The sequence below is a fragment of the Pungitius pungitius genome, chromosome 19 (genome assembly GCF_949316345.1).
Source record: "Pungitius pungitius chromosome 19, fPunPun2.1, whole genome shotgun sequence".
NCBI lineage: Eukaryota > Metazoa > Chordata > Actinopteri > Perciformes > Gasterosteidae > Pungitius > Pungitius pungitius.
The window spans coordinates 6,677,401-6,695,178 of record NC_084918.1 but is presented as its reverse complement, the minus strand read 5'-3'; the positions used below and the strand labels follow the sequence as shown (position 1 = coordinate 6,695,178).

Genomic DNA, 17,778 nt, shown 5'->3' with positions numbered 1-17,778 from the left:
GGCGCTGCGTCGGTCTGCATTACTGAGGTGTTCCTGTTATTTTGTCCACTGCCGCTGTGGAAACAGAAGAACAAGAGACCGTGACAGAATCCTGCAGCGGAGCCAGTCGAAGCGGATTCCGGCATGGCCTTGTCTTTGATAAAACACAGTTGCATGAGAATCTAAACAAAACAAAAAAACATGCCAGATTGTCCAAAGCCCAGCTGTGTCAAAATGCAGCTGTGGGGCCAGGTTCTGTTTACAGTAGAGGAGGTGGGGGGGGGTTTAGAGAGTAGTCCAAGCCTCTCGCTGCTCTGCCTTGTTGCTCCGTAGAAAGCCAGTGGCCTCCTGTCCCCGTGGTTCACACTGCGCACGGAGCAGAATAATGCTCCATTCTTACCCATTTTGAAGGGGGGGGGGGGGGGGGGGTTTGCGAGGGCAGCAGCCGCTGAGCGAGGAGCAGTATGTGTCTTATAAGATAAGTAAAAAATGAATTGCGGCCTAGATTTTACGGAAAGTGGTCCATTGCGTCACAGGGTCACTGCTCTATTATAAACAAGGCCAAGTCATCTGTTCCCCACTCAAAGAGAGAGAGACTCCTCCTGCAGACAGACTTTTTGTCTCTGTCTGCAGGGGAAGCAGCGGTCGCTTTTTTTAAGTGGTTGACCCTCTTTTTCTTTTAAATTAATTTTTATTTAACCCCCTTATTTCCCCCTCCGCGTTCTCTCCAGTCGTCGGAGCTGGACGACATCCTGAACGATCTGCAGAATGCTCAGCCGCAGCTCTTCTGTGAGCCGCGGCCCGTTTCGTTGCCCAGTCCCATGGACAAGCAGAACATCATCAACGACATCCTGCAGATGTCCGAGACCAATCCCGCCATGGCGGCGCAGCAGCAGCATCAGCACAGGGGCATCGGGACTGGCATGGGCCCAACGAGTGAGTCTCTCTCTCACACACACACACACACACACACACACACACACACACTTCACACTGTTCAGGGAAATACTCCCAATCATGAGATTCTCAATACGTACTAGTTTACTTATTACTCCTCCCTTCTTGCCTTGCAGACTTTGCAGGGGTCCGACCGGGCCAGCCGAGCCGAGGTCTGCCCGTGAGAAGCGTGTCCCTGGACATGAACGTGTCCCCCCAGCAGCCCTCATTACAGTACCCCATAAGGGCCACAAGCCCGTACACTCTGATGCAGCAGCAACAACAGCACGGCATGGTGGGAAGTCACGGCATGATGGCTAACCAGGCCGGTATGGTCAGCCCAGGTGGGTGTGAAAATTGTGCTTGTTTTTTTATTCATTCTTTTGTCTACACCGCCACAATTTTTTGGGAGAAAGCCCTTTTTCACCCTCTACCTCTGCGTTGCTCTCAGCCCGTCACCTGTCACGTCATGGCACAGTGACTCACTTCCTGTGACAGGAAATATGTACTCACCCACACCGGCAGAGTTTCTGTCACTCCGACGCATTAGCGGCCCTTCAACAGCCCCCGGCGGATGTCTCGTGTTGCACCGGCGCATCATGGGGACGTCCAGCGGCTTCTGTCCTCGAGGCTTTTCTCGCAGTTTCTGGTTTTCATTTTGCCGTTTGCTTCTCTAGGAATGATGGCTCAGGGAGGTCCGCGGCCGGGCATGCAGCAGCAGCAGCAGCAGCAGGAGGGCTGGGTGGGTTCGGCATCCGCGTCGCCTCTGGGAGCGTCCGGCCCCGGACAGCAAGGTCCCATGCAAGGCAGGATGGGGCCTAACGGGGCTCCCATGAGACCCAACGGCCAGCTGGGGGCCCGGCCGATGCTGCAGTCCCCCATGATGGCCGGAGGTGAGAGCCCAGTGTGCCCCGAAAACGTTGTAGAAAGTTTTAAAAGCGGGAACTGGATGAAAGTACCAAAGCACGTAGACTCCCAAACGACCCGTGACATAAAAGCCCCATTTCTTTATCCAGGCAGTCTCACTAAGAATACAAAAGCTACTCTGGCATTTCGTACAGCACTGATAAAAAGACCTCAACTCGCCTGTATTATCGCATTGCGGTTGATTGTTAAAGGTTGCCCCCCAGTGGCCGGCCAAAGTGCGGCACTCATATCAGACCGTAATGTCTAACCGGACTGTGTGTGCCGGTTGCTCCAGGGTTTAAGAATATCCAACATCATCCGCCAGATGTTCTCCTCGTGACAACCAAAGTTGCAAAACTGCCTGCCTCCTCTCATGCCTTAATCTCGTTCTGTCTCTCTTTATGTAGCCCAATCCGATATGGACATCGGTATGGTCAGCCACCATTTCACCCAGCAACAGGCGCCACCCAACCAGACGGCCCCGTGGCCAGACAGCATGATGCCCATCGACAAGACGGCTTTCGTGAACCAGACCAGGTGAGGAACTCGCTGGCCTTCACGAGTGCAGCATTTCTCTCATGATCAAACTTTTCTTTGGCTCGTACGGGGACAAAGTCCTGTCACCGATGAGCTGTACTTGAGCTGCGTTTCCTCTCCAATCCGCTCAGGCCGGTGCACTCGGCGCAGCAGGACGAGTTGCTGTGTGGCACGGGCCACAGCTCTGGGGACGGCGGCGCCGTGGACGAGGGGGCCTTGATGTCCCAGCTGTACACTGCACTGAAAGATTTTGATGGCCTGGAGGAGATCGATCGTGCTTTGGGGATTCCTGCTCTGGTAGAACAGGTTTGATCATATTCATTCATTTTTTAAAATTGTTTTTGGTGACTTTGTATTGTTTTGCTCTGCATTTTTTCCGTTGATTTCGATTCCTGTCTTATTTTCAGAATCAATCAATGGAGCCGGACCAGTTCCCTCAGGACCCCTCCATGATAATAGACCAAAAGCCCCCCATGTACACCCAGCAATTTGTTCCCCCCCCCCTCCCACATGGCCCAGAGGGGCTACCCCGGGGCCCCCATGCAAGAACCAGGCTTCCACCCCATGTCTGGCCAGATGGGCCCGCGGCCGGGTTACCCCATGATGAGGATGCAGGCCCGGCCCGGTCTCCGGCCCTCTGGGGTCGTCCCCAACCAGCCCAACGCACTACGACTGCAGCTCCAGCACCGCCTGCAGTCCCAGCAGGTACGCGTGCTTCCCCGAAGGTTCCCTTGTGATTTCTTCTCTGGTCAGTCGCTGTTTGACTGAGCGCATGCGAGTTGTGTAATTATCCTTGAGGTTGACATTTTGGCAGCTCTTCTATGCACACAAAGAACATTTAGGACATTTAGGTCTGTTTAGTCGTCCCGGACGTTTTGTCGTGTTTTGTGCTTTATTTTTTGTAATCATTTACTAACGGGAGGTTAGTATACACACACACACACATATATATATATATATATATGCGCAATGACGTTTTTTTTAAAGATGGTTTCAATTTGCCGCGTTTTGTCTGAACCTCTTCTTCGGTCTCCTGCCCTGACAGAACCGTCAGCCAATGATGAGTCAGATGAGTGGTGTGTCAAATGTGAACCTACCTCTTAGAGCCAGTGCTCCAAACCAGGTGAGTCTGCACTGAGTAGTTGTTTGTTGACAGCTTAAAGTAAATGTAAGGCTTTCATTTCACAAGTAGACTCATTTAATGTAGATCTATGACACTCGTAACATTTTTCTCTCTCTATTATGACATTCTCCTCCTCCTCCTCCTCCTCCAGGGCACCATCAATGCCCAGATGTTGGCGCAGCGTCAGCGGGAGCTACTCAGTAATCACCTGAGGCAGAGGCAGCAGCAGCAGCAGGTCCAGCAGCAGAGGAGCATGGCCATGAGGGCGCAGGGTCTCAGCCTGCCTCCCAACATGGCCGCCGGAGGCATGAGTAACCCCCGGATCCCCCAGGCCAACCCTCAGCAGTTCCCCTACCCGCCCAGCTACGGTACCAGTACAGGCCTGGCCTCGCCACCTCCCCCTACCAGCCCCTTCTCCTCCCCTCTCTCCCCCAGCCTGCCCTCTCTCCCCCCGAACCCTCAGCTCCACATGCATGGCACCTCCTCCTCCTCACAGATGATGATGGGAAACGCAAGCATGATGGGCGGACAGTACGGTGCCGTACTCAGCCCCCAAATGCAGCACAGTGCCTTTCAGTTTCCCAACTCAGGTACTGCCCCCCCACCTCCCTCCTTCCTCCTCCCACCACCCCTCAATTCCCCCACTTCTCTCAGCCATGCACACACATCATCCTTCGACCTCTGTCTGTTATTGTGTCAGCGCGAGTCAAATTGCACAGGATCCCTTGCAGTGATCTGATTTGTAATATTATGCACCAATGACTGCGTCAATCAGCTGCCGACCATTGATTAGAGTCGTGCGGCATTCCTACTCCCGTGTTAATTGTTATTACATAGGGTTTAGCTAACAGCATGTTCTTTGGCCCATCCAAAATGGTGTCCTGGCTGTTTTTGCGTTCTCCACCAGAGGGCGACAAGAGCACAATAATAAATCAAAGTTGAACAGGGGACACCCGCTGAGCAGACTCCTTAAGAGTGTGAGCTGGCACAGAGCAATCAAGGCTGCACCTTTTCAGTTCGACAGTTCGTGACGAGTTATCCGGACATAAACTGATAATCTAGTCTAATACGGATTTGTATGATGACATATTCAATTAATCCCTCACGCCTCTAATTCTGGCACTTCAGTTTCGTACAGTAACTTCTGCGAGACATTACTTCTCTCTCTCTCTCTCTCTCTTCCATTTCTCCAAATCAGTCTCCTTATTCCCTTTCCTCCTAGTTCCTTGCCTTATTAACTGCCTAACCTGCATGTAGGAGATATTAGCTGCCTGTCATTAATCCTGAATGCATACCCGAATGGACCCCCTCGGTTGCCGATGGCGTGATTGTTTAAATGATACAGAGTGCCAACATTTGCTCCGGTCCTCCACTCAGTCTGCTTTGTACTTGAGTCTCTGCAGGTGCATTAACGTCGACCCATCTTGATGCCTCCGCCACAGGTATGAGCCAACAGGCGGACGGAGGCTTCGGGGGTCCGGGCGCACCACAGAGCCCCCTGCTTTCTCCTCGCATGGCCCACACGCAGTCCCCCATGATGCAGCAGAGCCAAGGAAACGCTGCTTTCCAGGGCTCCTCAGACATGAACGGCTGGCCACAAGGCAACGGGTAAAGAAAGAGGGCGATTCCTCCTGCATGAACCCGTAGTGTCTGATTACTGTTCCAATATTCTGCATGTTCCTTTAAATCCATTTAGAAAAAAGAGGAAAAAAGACCCCCCTAATGATCACCTCCTTTTTTTCTACAGTATCACAATCATTGCGTGCCGGTTTTGTCATATAGCTGATCTGATGTATACAAACACCATAGCTGATCTGATGTATACAAACACCATAGCTGATCTGATGTATACAAACACCATGCCAACCTTGTGTTCACATTAATATATTTGTTATTATGTCCCCAGCATGTTCCCACAGCAGCAGGCGTCGCCGCAGTTCCCCCAGCAGAGCAACAGCAACATGTACAACGGGAACGCCATGAACCTCAACAACGTCAACATGGCCACCAGCAGCATGGGCCAGATGGCCGGCCAGATGAGTGTCACGTCCATGGCCTCGGGGCCCTCGCCCAGCCTGCCCTCCATGGGCCAAGAACAGGTAAACACCGGGCCAACGACATCGACGCACTTTCACAGCGAAGAGGAGGAAATATTCATGTCGCGCGGCGTGCCCAAATGATGGCGTTTTGGAGGAACCCCCGTAATGTCTCGACCATCAGGAACACAAGACACTTGTAGGGTATAAACCTCGAGAGCTCAACTAAAACGGACCCCTTTTAAAGTTTCACGCAGTGATCGGGGGACCAAGAAAAACTAAAAGGTTTTGCGCTTCTGTCTCCCCGCTCCCAGTTTCCTATGAACGCGTTTGTCTCGTCGTAAGGTCCTAAGTGTTTGGGCACACTTATTGAACAGGCGCGCTGATGAATTATTTACTCTGTAGTTTACGTAACTCCTCTAGGTGGTGTTCTGATACTTCACTCCAACTTAGAGGACAGTGATGTAATTAGCAGCGGGCACTTTAGAGCCAGACCATTTAGCCTGTATAGACTATAAAGAATATAGAGTTACCGTATGATGCTCAACGTGGAAAAAACACACATCCGTCAAACGGACACACTCTGCACACAACTCTCTCACTCAATAAAAATAACTTAAAAAGTACAGATGGTTCGACGTTGTAGGCGCTCCGTGTCGGGGGCGAGTGTTTAATGTCAACCAAGTTAATCCTTCTCCCTCCGTCTCCCTGGTATTGTTAGCTTTGTAGTGAAAAGCACTGTTGTTGTCCATAATGCTTTTAAGCCCAATAAAGGGCCATGAATATTTAACCAAGGTGCTGCTGTTTGATTGTCTGCACTTCAGACCATTGTAGCTCACCAGTATATCTGTCACTTGATTTATCCTCCTTCCTGGATTATAGAAATATATTGGCACTTAGATTATTTCAATTATTTACCGTTCGGCCATTAGTGCGGGCTTTTGTGATTTACTAACTTGTTTTGAGGCTCGATGGGGTTTTCCAAGAAGGATTTCTATTTGTTTACAGTCTCCAGCACATGTGGCTGATTTACTCCCGACAAGTTCAAGGCCCCGCGAGTCTTTGTCGAGTTGTGTGTCCATCAGGCCGCGATCTGACACGCGTGTTCTCTCTGCAGAAATACTGTTGACCCCCGTGGAGTCCTGAACCTCACTGATCAGCCGGAGCAAGGAGCGCGTCGGCCCTTTAAGAAAAAATTGTACAAACGTGTAACCAACCGACTGCCCCCTTGAAACCAGCCCGGCAGGGGCCCACGAACCTTTTCTCCCAGAGCCCCGCGTTCTGCCGTCTGTCCCAGCCGACCCCGACCCCACCACCCCACCACCCCACCACCCCTCGCCCCCCGGGAAAGAGGCCGGCCCCCCACGAACAGACAAGGGAGAGAGCGGAGCAGTTCCGGGGTAAGGCTGGTGGATGCCCGATGCTCCTGGAGGGGGGAGGGCCTTCGTGATGAGCCAGGTCTGTCTGCCTGTCCAGCTGCATTCACCGTAGTGTGACTTACTGTAGGCCTCCCGCTGGGGGACACCAACCTGGACGGGGGCCGGGGGGAGGGCAGCGATGGTTGGGATCCCTTGTTCTGATGATGAATGTATTCCTCCCAGTGGACAGCGGCCATTTACAATCTCATCTCAAAAAAATGACGTTCACCGATTCTTCTTTTGTGACCTTTCTTTCTCACACATTTGTGACATTTCCACCTGGTTCCGAAGTGGCAGCAAAGACTCCAACGTTATGTTCAAATTCATGCACGGAGCTCAAAAACTTGCCGGTTTTGCCTTTTTGCTGTTCTTTATTTTATTATTATTTTAGTTTTTGTTGGGGGTTTTTCGTATTGTTGTGAGAATTAAGATGTAGAATGAAGAAATGGTTTAAAAAGAAGAAAAAAAAACACTGCAGAAGAATGGTTTGAGTGGAATGATGATTTGTATGATTAGACTAATTTAGTCAAGAGGTTTATATAGTGTATTAAATTAAGTTTTATTTTTCTGTATAGATTCATTTTAATTATTATAGATGATTGTTTATCCAAGTAGCAACGAGAAAAAAAGATTTCTAAAAGTGAAAGACACTTTTTTTATAATTTTAACAGTAATGGTTGTATTCTTTCTGAGAATATTCTTCTATTGGATTATACTTTTGGTCCTTTTTAGTTTCAGAAGATGATCTCCAAATCATATGTGGTTTAAAAATGAATTTCAGAGATTGTACATACCAATAAGTAAAACCTTGTCTTTCCTATTTATTTTATTCCTTCGGGTTTGGTTCCCCCGTCTGGTCACAACTGCCTCTCGAAGCAGGGATGGTTTTTTTCTTTTTTTGGGGGGGGGGGGAGTGGAGCGGAAGGCTTTACAATCTGACTTTCTGGTACGATGCAGACGGGTGAAGGGGTCGTTGTCGGGTTATTAAAGGGGGGGGGGGGGGGTGCTGTGTATACAGTGTACAGATTATTGCTTGCTTCTCTGCCTTTAGCATAGAAAACCAGAAAAATAGAATAAGAAAAAAAAAAAACATACAAGTTCAACACAGCCATACAACAACTATAAAAAAATAACAAGTGTGCTTTCTATGTCGTCTGGAGTGGAAAATGCTTCATACAAGCTGCTAGGTGCAAACTGTTCCGGTGTGATGTAAACAAGCAATAACAATTACTTGAGAATCTCTTGGGTTTTTTTTTTTTTTGGTCTTTTTTTTGTAATTTTTGTACAGTTTCCTGAATAAAAAGGACACTTTTTTGCTCCAAGTTTGGATGCAGTATTAAACACAGTTTTTTATTGCAGTTTGTACCAGGAAAGTCCACATCCATCCACACGCAGCGTTCCTAACAATAGATTATGCAGCATTGGCTGAGGCCTGCAGAGGGAGGTCGTTTTGTGATTCCCCTTGTTGACCCTCTCCGCCTCCAGCCGCTCCTCTGTCGCAGAGGTCAGAGTTGAGACCGCTCAGTCCATGAGACCTGCTCTGACGGACATTTAGCCATATTTAATGACCTCAGGCACTTGGATCCACGATAAAGTGTTCAGCGATGACTTGGCTGCTCTTGTGCCCCTGTTCAGGGGGGTTTCGGTTTGACCGTCACAAGATTTAAAAGCAAGTCATCTTCTCTAACCTCAAAAGTACATTTTCCTCAACAACAACAACAACAAAAAAAAAGCATTTTTATAACTTTTAACCCAGGACAAACTTGGAGCAAGCCAAATATTTCTCACCTTTTTCAATTGGATTTCTGAATTCTACCAGCTTTTACTTTCACGGTTGTGACGACCTGTTGGTCGGCGCGCTTCGTGGTCCACTCAAAACAAAAAAGAATTTTAAGATGATGTCACTTAACGGGGTCCTGATGTAGACGTTGCAGCATAGAAACGGGAAGAGTATCATTGTGAATGTATCGTCGTGGAAGGCCTAAGGATGTGACTGGTGGCGTTCCAGATGTGCGCTGCTCGTCTCGGCGTTTAGCTTAAGGACGTTGCCGTGTTGTTGCTTCTTTTTGCTCCTCATGTAAAAGGAAATTGGAAGCTGTAAGCCAACTTCGCGACAGGCGTCTGCGTTAATGTTGCGGTTGTCATCACTGCAGATGTTCTGCAGTTGTCTTTGTTTGGGCCCAATAGAGATTTTTTTCTTTTGTTGATAAACGCTGTTTTGATTGTATCATTCAGTTGTGCAGAACAAGCCTTTTTGAGCCATTTTCAATGATTCACAGCCCTCTGCAAATTTCCAAAGATTGTCAAGATTTTGAAAAGATTTAAAGCCATGTGGTAGCAATGCATTTTTTAGCATTTATAATGAGGACAGGAGCAAATACATGAATTTGCCCACTACAAATATCCAGGCTTTTGACCCACTAAACAAAAAACTATTTTTTTTTCCTTAACTTTAAACTTTAAATGCCCTTTTGTATTGTCTGCCAATTTCTTAGAGCTAAGATGCAACCTTGAAATGCTAAAAACCCTAGCATAATGCCTTAGATTTTGTCTGTTTTCCTTCTTGTACATTACACCGCTGTCTGTATAAATTTGTGTAATGACTTGTGTACAATATTGAATGAGTGCATCATCTCTCAAGGCTTCTCAGTTTGCTGGAGACTCTGTCCCAGTTGAACTGTCCCTCACCATCGTTCTGTGTTGGGTTGAAGATGCTGTTATTTCATTTCCCTCCCTCACTGTTTGTATGGAAATGATGATGCATAGGGATGTTGAAGCAATATGTAATATACTACATGGACTTTCTGAGGAAAGCTTAGCGTTGTTTTCCCCCTGCCCAGATATATTTTTTTCTGCATTTTTCACAGGAATCACACTGTATACCTGCATTCACCTTTGAACCCCGTGTGTGTGCGTGTGCGTGCGTGCGTGCGTGCGTGCGTGTGTGTGTGTGTGTGAGCATTTTATGCAAAATTAGATATACAAGAGAAGTTAAAACCACAGTTATGCAAGTTGTGAACTAATATGGCTTCGCTGATGCTATTTGCCTTGTAAATAAAGAATTCTGTTATTGCAGTATTTAATTGAGTGTCTCTTATTTCATGTGATTAAAAGTTACAAAAAATAATTGAAGGCCTCCATGTATTGTACTTTTCAAAATCAGATTGCGCAAGTAGTGTTTTTAGCTACAACTGTAAAATGCAAGATTAGGATAAATACAATTTGTGTGTACATACACAAATGTTATATGTGCGTTTCCTTTGTTTTTTTGTATTCATGCTGACAGATTTCCTAATTAGTGATATAAATACTCAAATATTGTCAATTCTTAGCGACAAGCATGTGGTACACCAGCATCTTAGTCGGAAACGTAGCCCAATGCACGTGATCCTTTATACACAAACACAAAATGAGCAACAAATGATCACGTGGACCGTATGACGTGGTTCTAACTCAATAACGCCTCAGTTTTATTGAGGACGTTTTTAGCCGCACGAGATAAACGAGCATCAGACCGGTGCGCTGAAGTCGAGCCGGTGGGTTGTCCCTGAGAAGATGTACCCCCACGGGATATTGAGATGCATGAGGTCCGGCTGACTGCTGGCCAATAGGAACGAGGTCCTCGGAAGGACCTGAGTGTGGACAGTGGAGGTGCCCTCAGATGACCACCGTGTGCGGACTGAAAGGCTCCTGCGGCACCCGTGCGTAATGCTGAAGTTTGGAGTTGATGCACACAATGCTGGATATGACAAAGTCTACATCTGAACCTTTGATTTATTAAACAAGGTAAGTTTCTTTTTTTTTTAATTTTACGTGTTGTTGCTGCATCTTTATATAAGAAACGACGACGTGGATCTCACGGATATTATGTGATATTCGGATATTCTTCAAAGCACACTACAAGAAATTGTGTTTCCGTGGGATTCATGCAAGTCATTAACTCCTTTTTTTAATTTTTTTTCTTTTTAATTTAACATTTCGTGATTACAAAATGTTCCTTTAACACATTCTGCTCAAACTATTTCCCTTCTGATATTTTTTTCCCCTCATCGACCTCTATAAAACGCTTCATTAATGTTGACCTCTGCTCCGGCTGTGCTGTTGTTGAAATAGTGTCATGACCCTGATTTGTCCCTCTATTTACTGGCTGATTGGTAAACGGTTCCTGAAAAACACCTTATTTAAGCCGGTCGTTTAACGCCGCTGATGAACATCTGGCGCGAGTCTCCGGTGGCGTGTGTCCTCTCAGCTGGAAATATTGCAAAATCGGCTGTCCAATTTCACCGTGGACAGCTTTTACTTTGTGTTCAATGGATTTGTTCGAAATGTCCCGCATGTCTGCAGTTCTCACTATTTATTTCTCTGGTTTCCATTTAAAAAAAAGTCTTGGATGAGCTTTTGAAGCTTCAATGAAATGGTCTATTAAACTACTATTTTAGTATTTAAATATTTCCTTTACTAAAACTCCTCTGCGCTTGGATATCTAAATTAGAGATATACTCAAATAATATATAAGTAAATAAAATAATAAGTAAAAAAATCAAGATCTCTTCACGTCCTGTTTCCTATTTTTTTTTCATTAAACTTGTATAACTCACCCCCACTTCCTCTCCCACCCACTCTTCCTCTCTCCCCCCCCCCCCCCCCCCCCCAACCAAAGGACACGCATCTCCGTTCGAACCTCCCCACCCCCCTCGGCGCTGTCATGTCGGTGTCCCTGTCCAGCATCCCCGTAGTGCTGAAGGACAGAAGCTGCTTCCAAGTCGGCATGCTGAAGGGCTTCTACGCGGCCCCTCTTCCCAGCCCCCACCACCACCACCACCACCTCCACCACATGGACTTCCTCCCGCAGACTCACAGCCCCCTCCATCCGCTCAAGTCCCTCGGCCGTCTGGTCTCGGACACTCGGGCGAACCCGCACGGCGGAGCCCCGCCGCTCCACCACCAGCACCACCTCCACGCGTCGGTGCTGCACGAACACGTGTTGCGCGTCCCCGGCGTCCCCTACCTGAGCCAGATGTTGCCCGGGCACCCGCTGTACTCACAAAAACCGGAGGAGCTTGCCGCCGTGGTGACCGAGCACGCCGCCGGCCCGCTGTCTTCGGACTTCGGCAGCCCGTCCAGCGGGAGGTCGTCCTGCGCCGCTTCTTCGGCCGCCCCCTCGCCGCCCAAGGAGAGTTCGTTTCGCCTCCGGTCGCCGGATAAAACGCGCGCGTCTTTTAATTTCAGCGAGGAGGACTTGTTCACGGTGCTCTACGGTTACTCCGGCGGCCGCGAGCGCACCGTGAGTCACGCCATATCAGGACTGGCCCTCCCCGAAAAGTCAGGTGAGACTTGGTATTTGACTTTATGTGCGTTTGGTGCGCATGAGACGGACATCATGATGAACCTTAAAGGCTCATGTTGCTCATCACTTTTATCAATTAATGATAATCAGTTAGTCATCAATTTCTCTATCTCCTCCACATTTTAATTGTACATCTTGATTCATTTACCTGTTTTCCTTGTTCAGTTTCCGACTCTCACATTCTCCCACTGGACAGAGAAACACTTGAACTTCCAGACGGTGAGACTTTCTTGTCATAAATCAATTATAATTCAGTGTATCCGAACCACCGGGGTGGGCGGTATTACGGCTGAGATTTGACCCCTTTGGTTGATGGGGGTGTTTTTTGGACACTGTTGCAGGATTAACCGTCGTCCAGGCATCGTGGGGAAACGTGTCACACTGTGGAGTTTTCACGGACAAAAGCAGCATCCCTCAAGGCACGCGCTTCGGACCATTCCAAGGGAAGCTGGTCAATACCAGTGAGATAAAAACATACGACGACAACACCCTCATGTGGGAGGTAATGCGTCACAAACCTGTCTAGTTACGAAATGAATCAGATTTTAAAAAAATTCTTATCTAATACAAAACGCACTTTTTTCAGGTGTTCGAAAACGGCCGGTTGAGTCATTTCGTAGACGGCCGGGGGGCCTCAGGGAACTGGATGTCCTCGGTGAAGTGTGCCCGCTTCCCGGAGGAACAGAACCTGATTGCCGTGCAGATCCAGAATCAGATCTTCTACGAGGCTTGCAAAGAGATCCGACCGGGCCAGGAGCTGCTGGTGTGGTATGGAGACTGCTACATGCAGTTCCTCGGCATCCCCCTCACGCTGAAGGACCCCAGAGAGGGAAACGGCGTGGTTCCCCCCGCTGAAGGTCAGTATCCCCACCTTTACCTGTTTGTTTTTCATCTGCACTTTTCTAGTTGTAGGCTATCACCGAACCGAACCTATTGTTTCTGTACCCAACCTTACCTCCTTCTCCCCAGACTCCGGTGAAGGTTTCAAGTGTGACAGATGCGGGAAAGTGTTTGCGTACAAGTACTACAGAGACAAGCACCTGAAGTACACGCGCTGCGTGGACCAGGGCGACAGGAAGTTCCCCTGTCACCTCTGCACCAGATCTTTCGAGAAGAGGGACAGATTAAGGATCCACATCTTACACGTTCACGAAAAGCACAGGCCTCACAAGGTACGGAAACAGTGCGCGTCTGTGTATCTGTTCCATCCACGTATTTGCCCAGCATTACGTCATCACGTGGCGTAGTAAAAGTCGCCAGGTGCGTGCGAAAGTGTGTTGAAGTCTATGTGGTGCTGAAAGAACAGCTCCCCTCAACGTCATATATATATATATATATATATATATATATATATATATATATATATATATATATATATATATATATATATACATACATATATTTATATATATATATATATATATATATATATATACATGTATTTATGTAATAAACCCCAATTTATTTACAAAGTATCTACCATTTTAAGGATTAACGCTTATAGAACATTGTTCTTCTTGAGTTTATTTAATTTATACTCCAACAACAAAGAAATGACGAATAGCTTTTCCTCATGTCCGGCCCGCAGTGCTCAGTGTGCGGAAAGAGTTTCTCCCAATCCTCCAGTCTCAACAAACACATGCGCGTGCACTCTGGAGAACGGCCTTACAAGTGCGTCTACTGCAATAAGGTAAGAGCCCGGTTTTATATATTTTTTTTATTATCCGAACTGTGTTTGTGCTGCATCAAGCCAGTTTGAACGGAAACATCGTATGGTATCATGTTGACACGTTCTATAAACATGATTGGAATGTTTTTAATGGACCGGCCTTTTTTTCTAAAACCTGCGTGCCCGCATTTCGGATGTATTTCGAGCCCTCTCGTTTCATGGGTGCATTTGGTGCGAACCCCTCATTATCCACGGAGACACGGCTAATTACCGCCAGATGTACACCCACTCCTTTGTCTGCTCGGATTAGACTTTTAATTTACGGCCCTGCAATGAGCAGAAGTAGTTTTTTCCCCTTTCTTCTCGACATCCCGCCCCCTTTTTATGCACCCCAAAATTGTTTTGTTGGACCTAATTTGCCCCTTTCTCCTTTATGTGGACAATGTAAGCAGCGTGCCGCGACACAATACATTATTACGGTTTATAAAGAATAAAATTAATTGGAGATGAAAATGATCAGCGGTAGTGGTTTTTTTTTGGTTTTCGACAATGATACAACATTTATTAAACAGTCAAAAGCAATAGCCAGAGAATCCAATCTAGCATTAACAGCTTAAATTAATTAACTCGAATTGAAGATAGAAACACGTGTGTTTGGAACTATGTATATATATATATATATATTAATCTGGCTTCCCTCTCGTCCAGGCCTTCACTGCCTCCAGCATTCTGCGCACACACATCCGCCAGCACTCCGGAGAGCGGCCCTTCAAGTGCAAGCACTGCGGGAAGGCCTTCGCTTCACACGCCGCCCACGACAGCCACGTCAGGCGGACCCACGCCAAGGACAAGCCCCACGCCTGCGACCTGTGCGGAGCTTCTTTCCAAGACGAACTGGAATTTAAATATCACATGAAAAGTCATACAAGTAAGGTTTCAAATTGTTTTTTAAATAGCAGTAAACACATGATTATAAGTCTTTTTTTAACCCTTTATTATCTGGATTCAATTCAAAGTTTGTTGTTTGATGGTATTTAAATTAAACAAGTGAATATTAGCAGTTTTCGTCAGATGTATTACATTGTACATTATTTCTCTTCATTATCTAATACAGATGAATAAATATCACGCAGCAAAATCATTATTTTACATTGTATCCTCCTTGAAACATTATTTACTTTTTTAAAAATTAATTGTGCTTCCTCTGCAGACAGCCAAATCATGGACAGCACAATGGTTCCTCCTTCTCCAGGAGGTGGATTACAGAAGGGCTCCGTGTTTCCAGCGAAGGACAATCCGAACATACAGAAGAGCGCCGGACTAAACTTTCCTTACACGGGGATAACCGTTTTGAATCCAGAATATCGGCCCTGGAACTAAGAAAAACATTCTAAATGTGTGTAATATTTGAGATGATTTGAGAGGTTGGGTCTCTTCGTTTTTCTTCATTTAAATGCTGTTCAAGAAAATAATAAAGGCCTATATCAATAGGTTTAAATAATTGAAATGCTTTACAAAAATGTGTCTAAATATATTTATAATAAGTTAAAACATGTCTGTGGTTTTCTGGTGGAAATATTTTTCTCTGTAATTGTTTGTGAACACATTGTGATTCTGTAAAATGATTTTAAAAAATAGTTATTAATTTATTATATAATAATAATTATTATTTGTTTTGTTTTTTGCATCGTCAACTGCTTAAAAAGCTAGTTATTTAAAGTCATTTTTATCATTGTAGATCGGAACCTACTTGTGTACAAAATCAATGTTATACCCACTTTTTATTTATAATGTATGATGTATGATGATTTTTTACTGTAATTTAAGGCTGCAAAAGCAGTCGAAAGCGTCTTCATTTGTCGAGCGTCTGCTTTTTCATGATTAACAAATAAAAATAAGCGCATGCAAACCAGTGTTGGTTTTGGTTAATATCTAAATGGATCAGGTCCGTCATTGGAATCTCACTTAAGAACAAATCCATTCCAAGCTGAATGATTTTTGGCAGACCATGTGGTTTTTAAATAAATTGTATTCCCCTCCGAAAGTTCAATGAAATAAATGACAGGATATTTCACTTTTTTCTTTCTTTCTCTCTCCAAAAGGAGTCCAACACTCCTGTTACATTGTCTCGGTTCAACATGTGTGTTCTTATGCGCCTGTGTGCGTCCACCACTGTCTGCTGTGTTCCTGTGAATTCCAAGTGATGGATTGAAGTCTGCACACTCACAGTACGATTTAACAAACCCCACTGGACCAAATGAATGACAATAGAGGGCAGCAGTAAGGTGGTCTATTGCTCCTCTCACAAAGGAGCTCGGCATGATGGACATCTGCCCTCACGCTGTCACCAACTGCCCCACATGTGCTCTCCTGAGACGCATAGATAGATACATTTATAGATATAGAGATAGAAGGATTCGAGATATAGATTGATCGATTTGATGGGTCCAATTGGAACTGTTGGTTGCAGCAGCATGAGGTCTGTCCAGCATTTGTCCGTCACGTCACCTTTAACCTCTGGGTCACCATACTTCACACTGAGGGCATGCAGACAGACACAACAAGGCTGCGACTGTGCTAAGTGAGGGATACGGGGGATATCGAAGCATTGTCAGAAGACAAATCATACAGAGAGCACAAGAAAGGGATGGTGGAGATACGAGTGATCCAAAATTGTCTTGTTTTGCCCAGATATCAGATTTATAAAGGCCTGGATATTGTACTCCAGGCCTTGGATATTGCCAATCGCACACGGCCCGGCCTCTGTTCGTTTTCTGTAATGGATGGACAGCCGACTTCAGGGGTCAGGGGTCACCTCTTCACAGAATGTTTAACAGCCTCACTCTCCTCTTCAAATAGGCAAAATATGGACGCTTGAACAAGTGTAGATCACCCAGCGCCTCCCACGTATACAACCCCCGAGCCTTCACGAGGGGGGCCTGCTGTGAAAGGAGAGGATACTCCCCTTTGTGGCCTTCCGGGAGCAGAGGGGTGGAGGAAAGGGCTGAAGAAACAAAGACAAGGAGAAAGACAGAAGGAGAAGAAAAGCAGAATGAGCTGCCAGAGCTGAAATACTGAGATTGTTAGCGAGCCGCGCTGAGAGACTGGTTTCACTAGCGCCTCTCGGATCGGGTGATTTAGGACTCTCGGTAACCGCTCCAGCGTGGAAGAAGTTTTATCCAGGTTGTTTATGCGGATTGATTTCACACTCAAGTTAACAGGGTCCTCTGGAGGGCTGTCCATCAGATTAATCTCTATATTAATGTGATATTAATGATAGCAGCTCTGGGTTTTTATGGCTTATGTCTGCTGAGGGTGATTCCCTCGGAGGTCGGAGCAAACAGCCATAACTCTCTCCACGAACAATGCATGATGTCATCGCATAACGGAATATGTTGCTGTGATCAATTAATAATGTCTAAGAGATTACTGGTGCAGGGGTAGGCTATAACCACATGTGATTCATGCTTGTAAAATACATTTCCTCATCCAGTGTGATTGATAGATCTCTTCTCTTCTGTTGCCTCGTCTTCTCTTCCTTTCAGCATGACACGCTAGTGGAGCTGAGTGTTCAGATATTCTGATGTATTAGCTTCTATTGATTGCCTAATAGCCGTCAGAGTAGTGTGTGTGTGTGTGTGTTTGCTGTAGTCTGGCGGATGTTGAGACTAGCTCCTGGTCGCAGACAGGCCTCAGACTCCCAGCTGAGTGGACCAGTAAACGATAAGCACACAGCGCCTCAGTCGCCCTCACACCAGATGAAGATGAAATCAATAAAACCTTTTTATTCCTCATGTAAATATATTTTTTACTATTAAAAATGCTCT

At 46.3% G+C, this 17,778-nt stretch overlaps 2 protein-coding genes across 2 annotated transcripts in view; both read left to right on the top strand.

The window, feature by feature from the left end:
• Positions 1 to 10,018, top strand: part of ncoa2 (nuclear receptor coactivator 2) — a 45,875-nt gene extending 35,857 nt beyond the window's left edge. Inside the window, 12 exon segments of the mRNA XM_037455372.2 lie at positions 711 to 915; positions 1,053 to 1,259; positions 1,593 to 1,808; positions 2,229 to 2,358; positions 2,490 to 2,664; positions 2,766 to 2,855; positions 2,857 to 3,063; positions 3,404 to 3,481; positions 3,633 to 3,849; positions 4,924 to 5,089; positions 5,388 to 5,580; positions 6,635 to 10,018. Of these exon segments, the coding sequence (XP_037311269.2) occupies positions 711 to 915; positions 1,053 to 1,259; positions 1,593 to 1,808; positions 2,229 to 2,358; positions 2,490 to 2,664; positions 2,766 to 2,855; positions 2,857 to 3,063; positions 3,404 to 3,481; positions 3,633 to 3,849; positions 4,924 to 5,089; positions 5,388 to 5,580; positions 6,635 to 6,646 (1,896 nt within the window). The 3' untranslated portion in view covers positions 6,647 to 10,018.
• A 1,622-nt stretch (positions 10,019 to 11,640) lies between these two features.
• prdm14 (PR domain containing 14) lies at positions 11,641 to 15,400 on the top strand. The gene is made up of 8 exons (XM_037456366.2): positions 11,641 to 12,262; positions 12,448 to 12,501; positions 12,624 to 12,784; positions 12,869 to 13,139; positions 13,252 to 13,454; positions 13,871 to 13,972; positions 14,660 to 14,879; positions 15,162 to 15,400. Exons 1-8 carry the CDS (start codon positions 11,641 to 11,643, stop codon positions 15,329 to 15,331), a joined length of 1,803 nt encoding a protein of 600 aa, XP_037312263.1. The 3' UTR covers positions 15,332 to 15,400.
• Positions 15,401 to 17,778: the final 2,378 nt, after the last annotated feature.

What these genes read in the sequence shown, in the direction of transcription:
- prdm14 (XM_037456366.2), top strand. Translation starts at nt 11,641, where the DNA reads ATGTCGGTGTCCCTGTCCAGCATCCCCGTAGTGCTGAAGGACAGAAGC. An exon ending in AACACTTGAACTTCCAGACG is followed by an intron (nt 12,502 to 12,623) that starts GTGAGACTTTCT and finishes ACACTGTTGCAG; the next exon opens with GATTAACCGTCGTCCAGGCA. An exon ending in ACAACACCCTCATGTGGGAG is followed by an intron (nt 12,785 to 12,868) that starts GTAATGCGTCAC and finishes CACTTTTTTCAG; the next exon opens with GTGTTCGAAAACGGCCGGTT.